The sequence below is a fragment of the Chelonoidis abingdonii genome, chromosome 5 (genome assembly GCF_003597395.2).
Source record: "Chelonoidis abingdonii isolate Lonesome George chromosome 5, CheloAbing_2.0, whole genome shotgun sequence".
In the NCBI taxonomy this organism is placed as follows: domain Eukaryota; kingdom Metazoa; phylum Chordata; order Testudines; family Testudinidae; genus Chelonoidis; species Chelonoidis abingdonii.
This window is the reverse complement of record NC_133773.1, coordinates 55,277,286-55,297,591: the sequence shown is the minus strand read 5'-3', so window position 1 is coordinate 55,297,591 and position 20,306 is coordinate 55,277,286. Positions and strand designations below refer to the sequence as shown.

Below are 20,306 nucleotides of genomic sequence, written 5' to 3'. Positions count from 1 at the left end.
AAGAGCCTCCAGAGTTACATGCTGCTAGTATTACTAGGTGCACTGTGCAATTAGTCAAAACATATCTTTATTTATTATTTGTATTATCATTGTGCGTAGTGCTCTAATCATGGATGAGGATTCCAGTGTGCTGTACAAACACAAAAATAAAAGATGGGCCATACCCCAAAGAGTTTACAATATAAGGTTACGTCTGCACTGGGAGTGGGAGACATACCCGCGCTAGCTTTGACTGAGTGGGCATGCTAAAAATAAAGTGTAGCTTCAGCAGCAGGAGGGGCTGATGATAAGGCGAGACGGCAGATGGGTGGATAGATAAGGGAATACAAGGAAACAATAAGATACCAGTGGCCTAATCTTTGTCAAATTTTGTATAGGCATCAAGGCAAAGAAGAGTTTTAAGGATTAGAAGGAGAATAATGAGGTAGCATTGTGGATGTTTATGGGGAGCAGCCTCCCAAGTGTGAGGGGCAACGTGGGAGAAGGCATGAAGGGACTTGTTTGAGAAGTTTAACAAGTTGGTGATGGAGGCTGGCATGGGCCAATCAGAGGCAGGAGTTGACATCTCAGTAGTGAGTGAGAGATGATAGGCAAGGTGGGAATAGGCTGTTAACAGCCTTAAAAGTGAAGACAAGTAGTTTATGTTCGATGCAGTAGAAAAAGGAAAGCCAGTGGAGGGAGGCAAAGAAAGAGGTGACATGGTCAAAGTGACAGCCTCAGAAAATTACATTTGCAGCAGCATTCGGAATGGATATGAGCAGGGCAAGATTGTATTTGACAAGGCCAGAGCAAAGGTATTGCAGTAATCGAGATGTGATATGAGAGCGTGGAAGAGTTTTAGCTATGTGGATGGATATTATGAAAGGCTACATTTTAGAGGTGTTAAACAGAAAGAATCAGCAAGATTTAGGTACAGCCTGGATGAGAGGATTTAGAGAAAGGGCTGAGTTGAAGATGATGCCCAGATTATGGGCCTGAGTGACAGGGAGGATGGTGCTGTTGTCCACAGTGACCAATACACTTCTCTTTTCTGTATGCATATACAAAAGAAAATCATATAATAAAAATGAAAAATTAAGAAAACATATCTGTCAAGCAAATCAAATTGGATTAATCTATGGAGAAATAACTATTCTGCCATTTCAGGTATAAACATAAAACTTGGAGTTCATAATATTATCTAACTTCACTGGACTCCCTTGAATTGTAGAGATTCACGTTTATACTAGAGATATGTAATTAAGATTGGAAACACTGGATGTGTTCTTTAGTAAAAGTTTATCTATAAGTATTGGGGGGGGAGAAATAATCATAATAGGAAACGTAAATAACAGTAGAAATCATCTTTTGATTATTAATGTTCTACTAGCAAATGTTATTTCAATAGAACTGAACATCTCCAGTTTCAGTGAGCCATAGCTGGGAATATATTTGATTAAGAGTAATACTGAGACACTGAGAAAATAATAGGCAAGCTTCAAGAGAAGAGGAGATATAGTTAATATCTACTTTGGTTGCATTATAAGAAATCATGACAGAGTGTTAAAATACAGGATTACATTTAGGAGTTATGTACATAGATCATCTTTTTCCCACACTGTATCACACAAAAGCTAAAGAATCTTGACCCAAATTCTGCATGTGCTTCTGCATTCACGCACGCACCTTCCATAGTACAGTTCAGCTGGGACAGATGTGGACAGTGCAAAGGTGGAGAGGAAGGGTGATGGCATGGTAATTTATCCATGACAATGTAGCTAGGCTAGCCAAACTACCTATGTAAGATTACCCCCCTCTCCTTCACAGCATCTAGATATTGTGGTGATGTACACTTCAGAAATATTTCTATGATAAATAGATTAAATAGGGCACAGTAATGGCTGATCCTACTGCAGCCAGTGGATGCAACAGTGGCTGTGGAACAGCCATATGACATTATTTACTTATCTGGATGGTTATCTGGGGTTATCTGAACTCAGAGCTATGATAACTAGTCTCTGTTTTCCAGGCAGTGTCAGGAGATAAATCAGTGCGGGGACACAGCACCTCCGTCTGAGAAATGATTGTTTTACACAAGAGTGCTTTCACCCAAAAATCCATGTTTTTTATTGAATACAAAGAACACTTCAAAATTAGCAATACTCTAGTTACCCAAAATATAGTTACCCAAAGTCTGAGGTGGTGTCAAGTGACAGCAGCAGGTTTCTAGTGGCTAGCCTTCCTCTTAGCTGCTGTGAAGATTGTCGGTGTCTTCTTGCTCATAGAAAATCCAAACTTCTCCAAAATACACTTTCTATCTAATATTTCTATAAGTAATTCAAAACATAGCATAACTCTGAATAAGTTATAATTGGCTGATTGGTTCCCTAGCAACAGCAAAGAACTGATAATTTCTACTTATTAGTAAAGCAACTCTAGCAAGAAACATACAGACAGAGGCACCCAGACTAAGGTCAGCTATCTTTGTTAGTTACACTGCGTCTGTGCAGATGTTTTTGTCTGCCTAAGCAGGGCCAAATTATTTCTCATGGTGTCCTTGCTTCCAGCTTATGGTGGCTAAGCACAAGATAGCTGTGGATTATGTCAAGTCCAGGTCTCTTGTAACGGGATCTTTGTATCACACTTATCGCCATAATACTTGAGCACATTCTGCAGGCTATCACAACACAATAAAGACCTTCTGATTTTCTCTCTTTTCCTGGTGGATCACTGGAATTTTTTCTTCCTTTTCTTCCACTTCTTCATCTTCCTGTCTCTCTTTCTCCCCTCTCCATGTCCTGCCTGCTCTCACTGCCGCTCCCTTGTTCTTTTGTTGTCTTTTCCTTTTTGCTTTGGTGTTTATGGGAAAACTGGACTTGAAGAAGTGAAGTTACATGTTACTCTAGAGGCAGTGATCTCTGAAGCTAGTCTCAGCTCTCCAAAAGAGTGTTCCATAGTTTTTGAGCCTGCTGCCAAGAACACGGTCTTCACTCTCAGCATTTCACCCTAGAGTTGTGGACAGTAGCTTCTGTGAAACATAATTGTCATGGAAAATCATAGTCTTAGAGAGAATTCTCTTAGGTAGCCTGGGGCAATGCCATGAAGAGCCTTAGAGATGAGAACAGACATCCTGAATTTGACTGGGTGTCCTGTGAGGAGCCAGACTAGTGTGCATTTGGGTGATACATTCCCAGCAACCTCTGTTGCTGAAAAAATGAGTTGCAGCATAGTAGAACAACTGAACCCTTTTTAAAGTGTGCGCACTTTAGCTTTACCTAAATGCAGTTGCACTAATTTGGCCTGGAGGTCACAAAGGTGTGGGTCACGGTGGTTAGGCCGCTATCTAACAGCAAAAGACAGCTTACTGGCTAGTTGCTGGTGCAGAAGGAATCCCTGAAAGCTGAATCTAACTGTTCAGGAGAAAGGAGAGGAGTCCAGAAGGATCCAAGGATATGAACCTTGATTATTTCCAGCAGATAATCTCAGCAGAGGGTGCTGGAATGGTAGTGGTTAGGTGTTCAAAATTTTTTCCTGCTGACATCACCTCCATCTTGCCTGAGTTCAGTTTCAGCTGCAGACTTCCGCTGAAGTAAAGGCATTATAAGCATCAAAAGTGGTTGAGATGTAAAAGTTGGTGATTTCTGTACAAAAGCAGGCTGGCATTCAGACTTCCACAGCAAATCCTGGCACAAAGACCATTTACTCTAGCTGTCTACAGGGAAGCAGGATTTGAGACTTAATGAATAGTCATGAGATGAAAGTAAGCAGGGATTTTTGTCTGTTAGCTTGTGTTTTTTTGGAAGGATGTTCAGGAATGGTTTAACTAGTATTTGTTAATGGTGTAATGTGTATTTGAGGTTAGTTATTTTCTGTTATATAAATCTATTAAAACAAATATTAGAGGAAAAACAATTCTCTATTTGCATAAGGAAGCCATAGCTGAGGCTGAGTTAGGTATGTGTTTTGTTTCTTGGTTTTAGAGAAGGGTGCGAAGTGGGGTGTGTGTTGTTTAGAGAATTTGTTTTATTTTTATTTCCAACATTGTCTTTTGCTGTTTTAGGTTTGGAGATACCACTTTGCAAGAAAGTGTTAACCAGGAAAATTTTGAATTTCTTAAAGAATATTACAAATTGTTTACTGAAAAAATGCCTCCTGATTGTAAGTATAAAATTAATAATGTAGCATTCAAACTGATCTTAATAAGAATTACAGATGATAGACCATGGCAAATTGTAATGCTGAAACTTTAAAAGTGTTAGTATGCAGCTTCTTTACATTTAGACCTCAATCCTGCAACTTACTCTAAGTAGGAGAACCCAGTGACTACATGGGGCACCACTGAAGTCAGTAGGGGTCCATTCGCATAGCACAAGTTGCAGGATCCAGGTCATAGTAGAAAGGTGAAACAGTAACAATGGAGTAAATTATCATGTTTTGCATATTTAACAACATAATATTTATAGTAACATAAATAGAGGTATCCTATGATATTCATGCACAGATACCTGTCAAAAGTTTGAGTCAATTAGCTCCAGTTATTCACTTAACTTTTTATTCATTTCTGAATACTTAACAAGATGTACAAAACTAATGACTGAATTGCAGCTTGGACCTTATCAATGGAACCCATTGTAATGTCCAATTAAGTCAATGGAAAGAGTTTCATTGACTTCAGTGGACATTGGATTAGCCCCTATATGTAAATAGAATACTGTTTTATTACTTTAATTGTTGAACTCAAACACTGAAAAGACCCATTAAGTCATCTAGTCCTGTCAAAGCAGGGTTATGTTCTCAAGTGCTTTGTCTAATGTATCTACTTTTAAATAACTCCAGCAGTGGGGCTTCTACCACATCCTTGGGAAATTATTCCACAATCTAAAGATCTCACCATTATGAGATTGGTGTTTTTTTTAGTGATATTCACCCTACATTTTTATTTGCTCAATTTCAAAACATTCCTTTCAGACACTTGAACCATCCTCAATATTTTTTTTCTTTCTTGTGCCTGTATAATCCTAAAATAGGTTTCCATTTCATCTGACTCATCTAATGTGATTTAGGTTACAAGGATCAGGGCTTGGTTTAGGATCTGTCATTTATGTGTGACTTTTTCTTTTTCTTTGTGATGCAGACCTTATCATGATAATCCATACTTTTTGTCATCTCAAGATTGGTCAGTTCACTTACCATCTCTGTGTCTCACTTTTTCTCTCTGTAAAATGTGGATGGCCATGTTTATCCACCTTTGTAAAGGGCTTTGAGATCTATAGATGAAAAGTGTAAGTGTGTATTGTTGTTATGATGTGTCTATTCCTTATAGATTTCTGCTGCTGACTACAGCAGCCTCTGGGCTAATAAATATTTTTTGCAGGAAGCATATACCACCTTTATTCTGTGATCGGCTTCTATTTTGTGTCCCGGAGTAATTTAAGATGTTATTTTTAACATATAGGGCATGCAATGGGTTGGGTCCCAGTTACTCCACAATTGCCTCTTACTGCATATGGGATTGTCAGAACCAGGTGATATAACTCCCACATGGTTTCACTACCAGGGGCTGAAGGCAAGGGGATTTCAATGAAGAGTCATCGAATAGTGGAATTTGCTTTCTGCCCTGGTTAGTCAATTTTATTCTGTTGACCTTCAAGTCAATCTGCAAGGCTGAAGTGTTCTCTGGCTTTTTTTCTAGGAGGCAGGGTGAGTATCGGGGTGAGATTATGGTAGGTGTCAGCTCTGTAGGGAACTTGGTAGGATTTGGAGACTTTATTATTCTTTCTGGACACAGAACTAATTCATTATGTTGTTTTATATTATTTGTCTGTGCACTGAGTGTAGAAGACTTCTGTTTCATTTGATAACCACTGAACAAGAGCAACTTCTAAGCGATATATATATATACACGATTATTAATATGTATATTTATACCACATGTGCGGTGGTGATATTCATGTGATAAATTGCAGAGCAATGTGGTAAACAGATAATCATAAAAGTCAGTCCCCAAGAAGCTTGCAATCTAAACAAAGTTATTTTTTGTGGTTTTCCTCTCTAAGCCTATACAGTTGTCGGTACTAAAATGTTCTACCTTTCCATTAAAGGATATAGTAAATCGTACCAAAACCATGTTTTACAACTCTCTCTCTTTAAAAACATCTTTTTGTTCTGAAAAAGGAGACAGTTGGAACACATTATGATGTGATATGATATAAAGGTTTTATCACTTTTTCACTACATTAAAGTTCAAGCTTCTTGTCGTCATCTTCAAGGGCCTTCATGTATCTGCTTATCTCTACATATCTTCTCACATCTCTTGTCACATTGCCCTATGCTCTGCAAGCCTACACATGTCTGTGATGGTGTATATGAACCCTGTGCTTCAACAGACACAAAAAAGGCTAATGACAGAGCAATTATTCCCCCTCTATGGCTAATTAATTGACTTGCAACAGTCTGGAAAAAAAGGCCAAAGCTCAGGCAGAAGTGGTGGCAACCAAAGAGGCTGGGAACTACCTTACAGAGGCTTCTCAGCACAAGTCTGACAAAGAGACACCTATGAAACAGACGTAGAAACCCAATAGGGAACGGGTTGAAACCTCCTAAGGCCCATATTGCCAGGCACTTGAGAAGAATTCAACACAGGGATTAAGGAGTAACCTTTATAAGCTTGGAAGGCCATGAGAATGGGGTCTGAAAGAATGAGCATACCCTTCATAGTCTCTTAGTTAGAAGGCAGGGAGTCAAGCTCCATCCAACACCACTTCTTGCCTCTCCTACAACTCTCTACACGTTTTCTTTTATGCCATCCCTTAGACATGGAAAATACTCCCTGATGTGGCCACTACCATCTCCTGCTTCAAATCTCTCAAGACTCACTTCTACCATGATGCCAAAATGAAATTGCTCACCTAACTATGGCTAGTCAGAAAGGTAGTCGGTAGGGTTTTTTATGTGATAATATGTTTAATATCTTGGTCTATTGCTTATCTTTTAGTCTGTGAGCTCTTCAGGACTGGGATTGTGTCTTCCTGCATATGTGGACCATGCTTAGCACATTGTGAGTGCTACCATAATAGAATAAATGTAAATTGTTACATTTGGGTTGATTAGCATAACTCAAAGGGCCTTTGCTATTCATGCATCCGACGAAGTGGGTATTCACCCACAAAAGCTCATGTTCCAATACGTCTGTTAGTCTATAAGGTGCACAGGATTCTCTGCTGCTTTTACAGATCCAGACTAACATGGCTACCCCTCTGATATTTGCTATTCAGGAGTACTAGAGACATCCCAAATTCATGCCAATAAACCTTCATACTACATGACACCACCATTTATTTCTTCTGTAGAGGTCATGATACTGAATAGAAAGTACACTAATAATCCTACGCGCGTTGACTAATATGTTCAATCTGAGCTTCCCAGCAGTATACAGTTATTTTTGTATAATACCTACTGTTTTATAACTAGCTAATATATTCTTCTGTCTCACTTATGATGAGATGACAACAGCAATATAAACAGACAGACAAGCTGGTTTATTTTTTTTTAAATGAAAGTTATTCACAACAGGTGACTTTCGGTGCTTAGCAGCATTTTTCACCATCATCATTATTGCTGCTTATGGTTATTTTCTCAGTTTTTTGACAAGTTTAAGTCAGAGTTTTGTGGGTTCATGTGATGAATGTTATCAAGCGCACACTTTGCATTCACAACATAATTATACTCTGCATAGGCTAGTAGATTTTTTCTTGCCAGAATCTTTAACAGCCACTGGAATTAGTGGGGTTCAGGTTAGTCTTTTTTTTTTTTTCACCTTGAGAGCTAATCAGAAAATTATTTTCTTCTTTTGCTGCTGCTTTCTGACTTTGGTGTTTGAAATAGACATGTCTTTAATCTGCAAATGAGTGGAAACTTAAGTACTATGCAAGAGAGCCTCTCTTGCCTGAAGCTGTCACAATTATTGCATTAGCTGAAGAGTAGTCTCTTGCTAATGAATTTACTCATTACTTGCATGCAGCAATAATCTAAATAGGTGACAGGCTGAGAAACTCAGCTTTTCAAATGGCTGCATGGAGTGACTTTACCTCCAACACCATAACTCCTAATTTCTATTAAGTAGTCCTTCAGATTAGTGTCTATGTGTGTGAGCGTGCGTGCACACACACACACTGCTAAAACAGATCACCTACTACCTACCTTGGACCTAAATAACTAAAAGAAAAATTTTCATGCAAATGACAACCCCTAGTTTTCATCACCTGGAAACCCACCTGTGAGGCTGACCCTGAGTGTTTGTTTATACTCCAGTTTAGTAATTTAAAAGGGATGGAATCTTTTTCTCTGTTTTCTGGTCTTAAAGTTATTAATCTCCACAACAGAGATGTATGTTCTGGAAAGTTTTCTGTAAAGACTTACATTACTTGTTAAAGATTGGAGCTCTTGCAGTATTATTCTGGGCTATCCCGTGATGTGCATAATGTGCAATGGTTATCTCACACCAACCATTACTCCCCTGATTCCTATGTTTCATGCATATTCTATCACTGTCAACAACTTTTTCTTCCTTTACTGATGTCAACAATCCCTCCAAATCTACCTCTACTCCATCTACTATTTATAAAATGCTACTGTCATCTGTTTCATTCTGGGGTTCATTCTGGTAATAACTTGTAACTGTTCTCCCATGTGTCTTCCTCCTTTCACCTCGTTTTTACAGTTGCTGCTGTCTTTTCAGTCTGCTTGATCTTATCATAGTAATTGACACTGTGCCACTCCATCTTCCTGGCTTACCTTCAAATCTATGCAGGCATCTCTGGTTCCCTTCAAGAACTAATCTTATCTAGCCTCACTGCACATGTCTGCTGATGTACTTGTCTTACTGCAGTTTCTCCATTTCTGGTGAGCCAAGAGCCCTTGCTCTATGGAGATTCATAATGTTTTGTTCTTGTTCTTCTGGTCTTTTTTATTTACCTTCTTCCTTCTCTGTTACTTTCTCTGCACCTTTTAACTATGTGTACCATAATGCTAATACTCAACTGTATATATATCATTCGACATCTTCAATAGCTCATCTCCATCCACCCTCTCTGCTCTCTTGACTTGAGGCTTGTCTATAAAGGGAAGTTAGTGCGCAGCAAGATAAGGTGTGAATTTACAGCACATTAGCTACACTGCAGTTACTCCCTGTATGAGCACTTGTACTCAGGAGCGGCGCCAGGGTTTTTGGTGCCCTAGGCAGGGTTCCTTCTGCGCTCCCGATTGGCGGCAATTCGGTGGCAGGGGGGGTCGTTCTGCGCTCCCGGTCTTCAGCGGCAATTCTGCGGCGGGTCCTTCACTCGCTCCGGGACCCACCACAGAATTACCACCGAAAACCTGGAGCGCAGAAGGACTTCCCGCTGCCAAATTGCCGCCGAAGACATGGAGCACGGAAGGCCCCCCCGCCGCCGAATTTCCGCCGAGGGGCGCAAAATGCCACCCTCCCAAATCCTGGCGCCCTAGGCCCTGCTTTTACTGCACACTGAGCTTTAGCTTAGTATGCTTTAAGGTGTAAGAGCTCAGCTGCACTCTAGGGCTTTTGCTGCACCGTAGCAGTTCCACATGGTGAATTACTGCATCACAAGCTGATGCACTGTAGATTCACATCCTGTCTTGCTGTGATGCAACTCACCATGAAGATAAGCCCAAAGTAAATTTTCAGCTTCATTTCAACAGCCTTCAGTTAAATGTCTTGCAGACAGACATCCCTGTCTTGACTAAGTGGAGCTTACCATTGACCATTGTCTATTCTTCCACACCTCATCTATGCGCAGATCTGCCCATCTCCACCTCTGCAAAATTGCCCAGGTATGCCATTGATTTGAATCCCAGCCTGTTGTACTACTAATTCGCCTCTTGTCTTCACTATTGGATTTCCCTGTGACCTCCGAAAATCCCAGCTCTTCAGACTCCACCATTTCAAACATGCTGTACAAAGACCCACATTACACAGTCAAGGGCCTGCCCCAGTCCTGCTCTCTGAAGAGATAGCACTCTGCCGTGAGAGGATCTGGCACTGAATCCCACCTGCTGCTAGTCATCCTGAGACTGAGTTGTAACTGATCACTGTTCCTACCACTGGGCCACTAAGGCATGCTCACCACGGGTACCCACCCCCTTTTCCCTGAAACAGGTTTCTGTGAAGTGAGAGCCCATTCAAAGGCAAAGTCCCTGCTGGCAGGAACCCATTGTTCAAGCAGGTGAGAGCCATTCTCTACTGATTGTCCCTTGATTTGTCAGACCTTTCCAGGCTGAGTTTTCTTCCTTTGTGCCAAGCTCCTGCTACAAAGTGGATAGTCTAATTTACAGTGACAGTTGCAATATTCTTAAAACCAAATTGAATTCGTAACTGGACATAAACATTTTTACCAAGCTGATGGCTCTTTCATTTCTGGATTCCTTTCAAACATCTTTTTAAAAAGAAAAAGAACAAACTTTTTTACGTAGCTACTATAGCACACATTATTAGTCTCTCTCTTGTCCCCACTCTGCTCATCTGGCCTCCTCTGTGTGCCTCTCTACTTTCTCACCACCTTTGGTTAGCAAACTTCTTCCTCCATAGTTCTTGCCATCTGGAGCAGCTATTCTGTATCTCTTTGCTTCATTGACTTTCCATCTTTCAAACCACAAATGAAAACAGTTTTCACTTGCGCATTCATCTTCATTTCTCATTCTCTTTGACTCTCTACTCCTATTAAACCATACATAATAGTGAACTGTTTTGGGATAGTTTCCTACTGAAAATGCATACAAATAAAGTTCTATATAACCCTCCCGTTTCAGCCAAAATACAGTACCACTTTTACAATATCCCAGAAGAGCTCAACATATGAAGGATACAAAAATGTAGCATGCTTATTGAAAAGTAAATTTAATAAAACATACCCAAAGGTAACAATATATGGTGAGAATGATTGTTCAGGATTCTCCCTAAGAGGCTACTAGCATAAATGTAGATTAAGCCTCTGTTGTTTTAAATTGCCACTTTGATATGTGGGCAATAGCCACACCCATGTCAGGATGCTGTGGGATGATATGCTCCAGCCTGAGAAGAGAGCTGCATGCAAAGCACTCTGGAGCCATATGAAAATCAATAACCTCTGCTTTGGTGCCATATTATGTGTGCAGAGCATGCATTCTCCAAAGTACAACCCCTTTGATAGGATATAGTAATTCTAGGACATATTTCTTTATAATCCACAAAAATAATTTGACAGTTTAATACTGTTATATGATTTAAGGATTTGAACAGTCTTTCGCATCCAGCCAAGGCATGAGTTATTTAGCAATACAGTTTATTAAAAGAATATTCCTGAACCTATGGTAAAATGCATGTCTGCCCAAAATTAAGGATTTGCTCGGTTGTACTTGGGAAAGACCATATTATCATGCTCTTCCATATTTTCTTAATGATAATATGATAAAGTTTCAAAATATCTATAAACTTCTTTCTGCATATTCACTGTATGTATGCTGTGTGTTTTTTCAAAAGTAGACACAATGTGCAGATAAGATAATATATATTTATATAGGCAGATAAGATAATCTTCAATAAAACAATTACAAAAATGAATTACAAAGCCAGCTTTTAAAGCGTTCTCTATTATTTCTTCTATGTTCTTTTTGTAGTGCAATATTGCATACGGGTCGGGCAATTCAGAGAGCTTTTTAACATTTCTTTTTATGTGTTTTTAAAATTACACCTCTACTCCACTATAACATGACCCGATATAACACGAATTTGATATAACATGGTAAAGCAGTACTCCGGGGGGGACTGCACACTCCAGCGGATCAAAGCAAGTTCAATATAACGCGGTTTCACCTATAATGCGGTAAGATTTTTTGGTTCCCAAGGACAGCGTTATATCGGGGTAGAGGTGTGCTTCTCAACTAGCTATCCTGAGTGAGAGAAACTATCACCTTCATTAGAGATAGAAAATAAAAGTCTGTAGATCAAACAGATATCATTCTGCCTGTGATCAGGTTAGGGGAATCGCTATTTGATCTGCATTGTAATATTCTTTTTAGTTTTCACTCTCTGTGATTTGGAAGAAAATCTTGGATCTCTCTATTTCAGAAGGATTTGGTTTTACTAGTGGAGGGATCCTTCTGCCTGGTTTTACTGAGGCAAAATTACTCAATTTGCCAATCTGAAGGAAAGAAAGGCACCTGGATAGAATTGTTTTCATACCTCTTATTGTGGGTCTATGATATTGTTATGTTTTTTAAAATGTTAACAGTTGATAAATCACTTTTAGTTCATGTCTGTAAGAAGTAATCCAGAAAAATTGACTGCACTTGTCTCTAATAATTTTCACTACTAATTTGGAAACATGGAAAATGTAGTGTGCTATGTCTGTGCCCATGAAGCCCTAGAATAAACTAAAGTGTCTAGTTCTGGATTGCTTAGTCACTTATATTTCCCATTGACTTGTCTTCAGTGGGAAATCTGGATGTGCAAGGAATACACAACCAGACCCTCTCTGACAGTTCTCCATTCACTTCCAGAGCCTTTCTATGTTCTATTTTAAACTGACAACTAGAATCTAGAACTAAGGCTAAATCCTTCAAGGTGCTGAGTAGTTGGTAAGATGGAAGTTGAGGACTTTCAGCAGCTCTCAGGATATGACCTATATAAAGTGAAGCCCTCTGTTTACAGGGAAAATATTTTTTTCTTATTCGTTAAATAGTTAGTTGCTATTTTCTGTCAAAATCCTCCTGAACCCAAAATGAGACTCCAAGGTCTGGTCTACACTAGGGGGGGATTGATTCACGTAGCTGAAGTTGACGTACTTAGATCGACTTACAGTGGTGTCTTCATCGTGGTGAGTCAACTGCTGCCCCGTTGACTCTGCCTGCACCTCTCACCAAGCTGGAGTACAGGAGTTGACGGCAGAGTGCTCGGGGATTGATTTATCGTGTCGTGTCTAGATGCGATAAGTCGATCCCTGCAGGATCAATTGCTGCCTGCCAATCCGGCCGCTAGTGAAGACATACCCTAAAGGTTGGAGTTTTTCTTTAGTGAGGAAATCTATAAGTCAGCAAAACCATTGTCACTAACTGTTTGTTTCTTTTCAGGCCTACCACATTTTCAAGAACAGAATGATCTAAAGAGATTACTAGAAAATCTCCATCAAAATATCCAGGCTAAAAAAAGAAAGAATGTAGAAATCATGTGGGTGGCTGCAACGGTAAGCTGCTTTGTTCCAAAAAGTTTCGTATATGGATGTACTAATTTTCCATTACTTGTTGATATGAGAGCTGCAAGGGAATTTTTAAGGACGCGCTGGGAAAATGCAGTGATTTGGGTCACAGGAGTACCTACGTGGTTTTCTATCATTTTCATCTGCTGAGCTATTGTAAAAAAGTGACCCTCTCATGGATCCGTCTCCCCTCCCAATACCTGAATCCTCTGCTTCTTGATTCTTAACATTTTTCATTATGTAGATCATCTAGATCATCATAGATTCATGGCACAGAGAACTCACAGAGGAAGGGTGAGGTCCCAGAGGACTGAAGGAGGACAATAATAGTACCTGTCTTTAAAAAGGGGAACAGATTGGACCCAGGGAATTAGATACCTGGAAAGATACTGGAACAAATTATTAAATAATCAGTTTGTAAGTACTTAGGGGATAATAGGATTATAAGGAATAGCCAGCATGTGTTTGTCAAAAACAAATCATACCAAATCTAATTTCCCTTTTTTGGCAGGGTTTACTGGTCTAGTGGATAGAAAGGAAGTAATAGACTTTATATATTTTGATTTTAGCAAGACGCTTGACAGTCGTACATGACATTCTCATAAGCAAACTAGGGAAATGTGGTCTAGATAAAATTATTATAAGGTGGGTGCAAAACTTATTCAAAAAGTAGTTATCAAAGGTTCGTTATTAAACTGGCAGGGCATTTCCAGTGGGGTCACACAGGGATCTGTCATGCGTCCAGTACTATTCAATATTTTCATTAATGACTTGTATAATGGACAGTATGATCATAAAATTTGAATTGTAAGCACTCTGGAGAACAGGATTAAAATTCAAAATGACCTTGATAAATTACAGAATTGGTCTGAAATCAACAAGATGAAATTCAATAAAGGCGCTTGCAAATGAACAACTACAAAGTAACTGGCTAGGTGGTAGTTCTTCTGAAAAGGATCTGGAGTTATAGTGGATCACAAATTGAATATGAGTCAACAATATGATGAAAAAGGCTTATCTTTCTAGGTTGTATTAACAGGAGTGTCATAGGTAAGACATGGGAGGCAATTGTCAGGCTCTCCTCAGCACTGATGAGGACTCAGATCGACTACTGGAGAGAGTAAAAAATGCTTAAAATGTTTAGAAAACCTCACCTATGAGGAAAGGTTAAAAAAGCTGGATTTGTTTAGTCTTGAGAAAATAAGATGGAGGAGGGGCCTGATAAGTCTTCAGATATATTAAGGGCTGTTATAAAGAGGAAGGTGATCAATTGTTCCCCGTGTACACTGAAGGTAGGACAAGAAGTAATGGACTTAATCTGCAGCAAGGGATATTTAGGTTAGATAGGAAAAATTTTCGAAGTATAAGTGTAATTAAATTCTGGAGTAGGCTTCCAATAGAAGTTGTAGAATCCCCATTATTGGAGGGTTATAAGAACGGATTGGACAAACACCTGTCAGGAATGGTGTAGGTTTACTTGGACCTGTCTCAGCGCAGGGTCCTGGACTTGATGATCTTTCGAGGTCCCTTCCAGCTCTACATTTTTATGATTGCATCATCATTAGTAAGGGCTCGTCCACAGGTCACGGTTCAAATAAAAATGGTTTAAGTTCAACCTCCTGCACTGCAAGAGAGCTATCTGAGTTTTCTGCAGCTTTCCATGTAGAAGTAGTATACATCTGAGACAGCTGCTTATGGTGAAACTTACAAAGAACAGTTCATGGGACTTAATAAGACGCAGTCAGTTATGCAGTTCTGGAAACCAATCCTACACTTGGCTCTGCCTGGGCAGATTCCTGCACCCATGCAAAGCCCCGTTGAAATCACTAGAGCTCTGTGTAAACACGGGCCTGTCCATGTGCTGTATGTTACAGTATCAGGGCCTTGGTTAATAATACATGCCTGTAGGGATGTTAAATCATGTAAGATACTCCCTTCAGTATCCAGTTACTGTTTTTACAATGAATCTTTTTTCTAAATTTAAAATAAATCCATTATTGTTGCATACCAAATTTCAGTTGTTCATAGTACGATATCTTACTTTTATTCTCTAGAGTCTAACAAGCCTCAGGGCCAGTTGCAAAACATAATTACTTGGTTTAGCTCCAGTTGAATATTTCTGTACACAAACTCTATTGTTCATAGTTTTATGTGATGAAGGTACTTTAATTTGTAAATGAATAAGTAGCTGCAACTGCTATAGGCACTATACAAATCATCTTCATGTAAATTACACGTATGTCATTCTCATAGCTACTGTCACCAAGGCAGTTAGGCCTTCCAGTGGCAGTGATTAAAACACCAATCAACTAGATATGGTATTTGAAGAAATACAAACTAAGGAACTACAAAGCAAAAAAGTAATTCAAACAAAAAAAATCATCTAATGATAAAAAGGAATTCATAAATAAATAAAACATGCATATTTTTTGAAGAGCTCTTGCAGCAGGGACATGAAATTTGGAAGGGGGCTCGTCCTGAGGTCAGACCGGGTCCTAGAGTCCTTTGCTGTCCCTGTGAAAATCTATTCAGATTTCAGTGAGTTACAAGCTATCTGAAATCACTATTTGCAGTCCGAATTAACCTCCATAGAGGTGGATACAGGCTTGGTGCTTCTTTTTAAATAAAAAGCAAACATTCTGCCTGCACTGAGGCTGCTCCTCAACCTTATTGAGCCTCCTCACAGAGTTCCTTGGTACTGAATATGCTCCCCAGAATCTCCCTGCCTCATGCTGAAATAACCAAATAGTGGTGTGATGTCTCCAATTTTCTTCCTTCCAGGTGATATCCCCACCAAACTCTGCCCAGTATTTGGGGAATTAAATCAGGGAGAAGCCTTTTCTTCCTATAAAGCAGGAGTAGGCAAACTTTTTGGCCTGAGGGACACATAGACGTTGCGAAACTGTATGGAGGGCTAGAAAGGGAAGGCTGTGCCTCCTTAAACAGCCTGGCCCCTGCCCCCTATCCGCCCCCTCCTCAGAACCCCCCTCCCCAGAACCATCCAATGTCCCCTGCTCCTTGTAACATGACTGTCACCCCCCAGGACCCCTACCCCTAACCGCCCCCTGGGACCACACGCCCTATCTAGCCCTCCCTGCTCCCCATCCCCTGATTGTCCCAAACCCTGTCCACACCCCATCCCACAGACAGCCCCCCCGGGACTCCCACAACTATCCAACCCCCCGCTATTCCCTGTCCCCTGACAGCCCTCCAAAACCTCTGCCCCATCCAACTGCCCCCTGCTCCCTGTCCCCTGACTGCCCAACCCCTACCCACACCCCTGTCCCCTGACAGTTCCCCCAGGACTCCCACGCCTATCTAACCCCCCGCCATCCTCTGACACCCCCCCAGAACCTCCACCCCATCCAACCGCCCCTTGTCCCCTGGCTTCCCCCTGGAACCCTCTGCCCCTTATCCAACCCCCCTGCTCCCCGCCCCCTTACTATGCTGCTTAGAGCAGCAGGAGCTTGCAGCCCCGCCACCCAGCTGGAGCCAGCCATGCCACCCATGCTGCCTGGCAGGAGTGGCAGGCCAGAGTGCTGGCGGCACAGCATGCTGAGGCTGCGGGGGAGGGGCCGGGGTCTAGCCTCCCCAGCTGGGAGCTCGGGGCTGGGCAGGACGGTCCCATGGGCCGGATGTGGCCCGTGGGCCGTAGTCTTGCCCACCTCTGCTCTAAAGATAGTTTCTTATTGCTGCCCCCCTCTGTGTAATACCCAATGGTCCAAACTATTTCCTCTCTATTCTAGCTGTTACTGGTGTCAGGTCTGTTATGTACCTATCAGTAGAGCCTACAGAGGGAAGAGAAGGCACAGATTCTGCTCCATCTCCCCTGTGGCTGGACTACACAGTAAACTCCTGAACAGCAATCTGTATACAAGAGAGAGGGGCCTTGTGAAGCAGGGGGGTCTCAAAAAGATCTTCCTTGAAAAAAATAGTTCTAAGGAACTAAAAGTCCACAGTGTTCTCTCTACCTTCAATTGCCTATTGAGCAGAGGATGGAGACGGAGCCTCTGGGTACGTCTACACTACGGGATAATTCCGAATTACATTAAACCGGTTTTATAAAACAGATATTATAAATTCGATTTCACGCAGCCATACTAGGCACAGTAATTCGGCAGTGTGCGTCCATGGTCCGAGGCTAGCGTCGATTTCTGGAGCGTTGCATTGTGGGTAGCTATTCCGTAGCTATCCCATAGTTCCTGCCAGTCTCCCGCCCCTTTGGAATTGGGGTTGACTCATGGTCGCGGGTGTTCGGGTACATGTCTGCAGTCATTTCCTTCCTCCGCGAGTAAACAACAGAGACAATCCGTTCGCGCCCTTTTTCCCTGTATTGCCCTGGCAGACGCCATAGCACCGGAAACCATGGAGGCACCGTTCAGCTTTTTTTTTTTTTTTTTTTTTACAGTCACCATGTACTATGTCTGGATGCCGATGGACAGAGGCGATACTCCAGACGGCTCACAGCACCATTCATTGCCTGTTTGCTGACTAGCGCGCCAATGATTACTAGTTGTCTGTGTCTACTGCGAGTAAACTGTGCAATGAGCATGCGGTTATCCGTCTCCCCCCTCTGTCCTTGTCTACGGCTATCCATGAATTGCCCCTGGGCTATGAGAATCGCAAGGGGCACAACAAAGCCAAAACTGGGGAAATGCATCCCTGAGTCAAATCCTCCTTTATGGGTTTCTAAAATAGAGTCCAGTCTGCTAAGATATGGGGCTGTTACATAGAAGGACAGTGATCAGAGACGCACAGCTGCGTCATGTCGAGTATTCACGGGGGTCCCCCTGCAACAACCCCTACCGTTGCTTCCTCCTGCGCCCCAACTTCCTGGGCCTACGTGGCAGTTGTCCCGCCATTTGTGCTCATGAGTTAGTAAAGAATGCCAGGAGATAAGAAACACTGACATAGTATTTTATGACTAGAATGAGGGGGAAGCAAGCCTCCGGTGCTATTGATAGTCCAGGGCAGGACATTAAGGTTGCTGTCCATGTAGGGAGAGGAGCCCAGCATCCCACTTGCTATACAGTCGCAGGCAGTACAGAATCTTTTCTTATAACAGGAATAGGGAAGGCTGATTGAAGCTTCAGGCCCCCAGTGTGCTTGATAAAGAGGTTACCAGCCGTTCTGTCCCATTACTGAGTCGACCGATATTCGCTAGGTTTTTATCCGAGAGCGCCAGCCAAGCCGACTCATCTAGGCCAGACGATTTATGGATTACAGCATTGTTTATAACATGTATACAGGTCATATGCAGCACTTTTCGGTTCATAAGCAGACCGTCTCCAGCGACTACTTGCACCATCTAGTACTGGCAGAACGGGAGAGGAGCAATACTGCGCTTCAGCACGTACAGCATAGCGTCTACAGCCTGCAGCCATTCAGTTAGACATAGTTTGCATTAAGAAGTCAAGACAAATGATCTCTTTCTACGTCGTCGGTAGGGGGGAGTAAACTTGGAGCATATTCCGAACCACGCCAGACATGTGTTTGAACCTACACGCTCTGGGAGCATCAGCCCCAAGAATGCAAATACTTTCAGAGACTGCTGTGACTGTGTGGATAGTGGAGTCTCAGTACCCTCTGTGACCACTCCATGTTAGCTCATACCCATTTGACGCTCTCTGGCTCCCTCACGTCATCGGTTACATACCTCTATTGGGGCACTTCGTGCTTACCTGAGAGCTTCTTGAATCACGAACGTATTGTCACTGTCTCTTATACTCTTGCTTGATCAGCTCATGCAGATTGTCTCACAGCGATCAGATCCAGTATGCTCCCTCACGGTCCATGCTGGAGCTCTCATTCTGTTGAGCTGCGATCACCACTACGCTGCTGCAACCCGCTCCCATGACTGGGCCAACAGGAAATAATAATTCAAAAGTTCTGCAGGGCTTTTCCTGTTTACCTGCCACTGCATCGAGTTCAGATTTGCTGTCCAGAGCGGTCAGTGGTGCACTGTGGATGCCGCCGGAGGCCAATAACGTCGATTTGCGTCCACACTAACCCTAATGCGATATGTTTATAATCGATTTTTAGCGCTACTCCTCTCGTCGGGGAGGAGTACAGAAATCGATTTAAAGAACCCTTTATATCGATATAAAGAGCGTTGTAGTGTGGACGGGTACAGCGTTAAATCGATTTAACGCTGTTTAAATTGATTTAAAGGCATAGTGTAGACCAGGCCTCTGTTTCAGAAGGCCCTGTCTTTCCCAAATGATAGCTCACTTTTATAGCTGTCAGCCAGCTATTTAGGTTGGGGGTTGCTCAGTCCCCCTTCTCCCTCTCCAACTCTCTCCCATTTAGGGAGAGACCACCATGTATGACTGTCAAGGAGGAGAACAGCCCTACCACCAACATAATTTCCTTATACATAACACATCTCTGAAGGAGAGTGCATGGTTGGGTAGCCATGGAGTATAGCTCCAAGTTGCTGTCAAAAGGGTTCTCTTGCAGGATTTGACCTCACACTGTGGAGATTTTTGAAATCAGGGTGCTAGTATTGGTATCCAAAGGGGTGTAATTTGTAACTTGGCAATGTAAAGTTTGGATCCAGATTCTCTGCTTGTGTAAACAGGCACAGTGCCATGGATTTCAATGGAGCTATGGAAGTTTACACCAGGAGAAAATTTGGCCTTTAGCACACACAGTAGTCTAAACGCAAGCCCTTTCTGTACATTTTCAAATACACAAACTATACAAGGCAAAGACATTTTACCTTTCATTAATGATGAAAACAACAAGATTTTGATGGCGCCCAAAGACTCTTTTTAGTAATAAAGTTGTTGCCGTTTTATATATTGCTAATGCTATTTTGTAGTAAGGTAATAAATGTAACAATATGTATTACAATGTAAATCAGCTCTGTGTAAAAAGGTAAAGCCTTTTTCATATAGGAATTCTGCAATTATACAACATTACTCTCAGAAGAAGTAAAAGATAAATCAGCATGGAACTCTAAAATAATCTACCAAGAGCAAGTCAGGATTTATTTTCAGTTCGTCTCCAGAGATTTCTTTTGTCATCCATTCAGTGAATCTTTAAAATATTTTCATAGAGGAAAAAAGTGTTTTGCTACTT

At 41.5% G+C, this 20,306-nt stretch overlaps 1 protein-coding gene across 3 annotated transcripts in view; it reads left to right on the top strand.

The window, feature by feature from the left end:
* Positions 1 to 20,306, top strand: part of INPP4B (inositol polyphosphate-4-phosphatase type II B) — a 329,709-nt gene that overhangs the window by 258,551 nt on the left and 50,852 nt on the right. For all 3 annotated transcript variants that reach the window (XM_032768984.2, XM_075066288.1, XM_032768983.1), the window contains 2 exons: positions 4,040 to 4,137; positions 13,099 to 13,211. In XM_032768984.2, the coding sequence (XP_032624875.1) occupies positions 4,040 to 4,137; positions 13,099 to 13,211 (211 nt within the window). The remainder of the gene's footprint in view (positions 1 to 4,039; positions 4,138 to 13,098; positions 13,212 to 20,306) is intronic.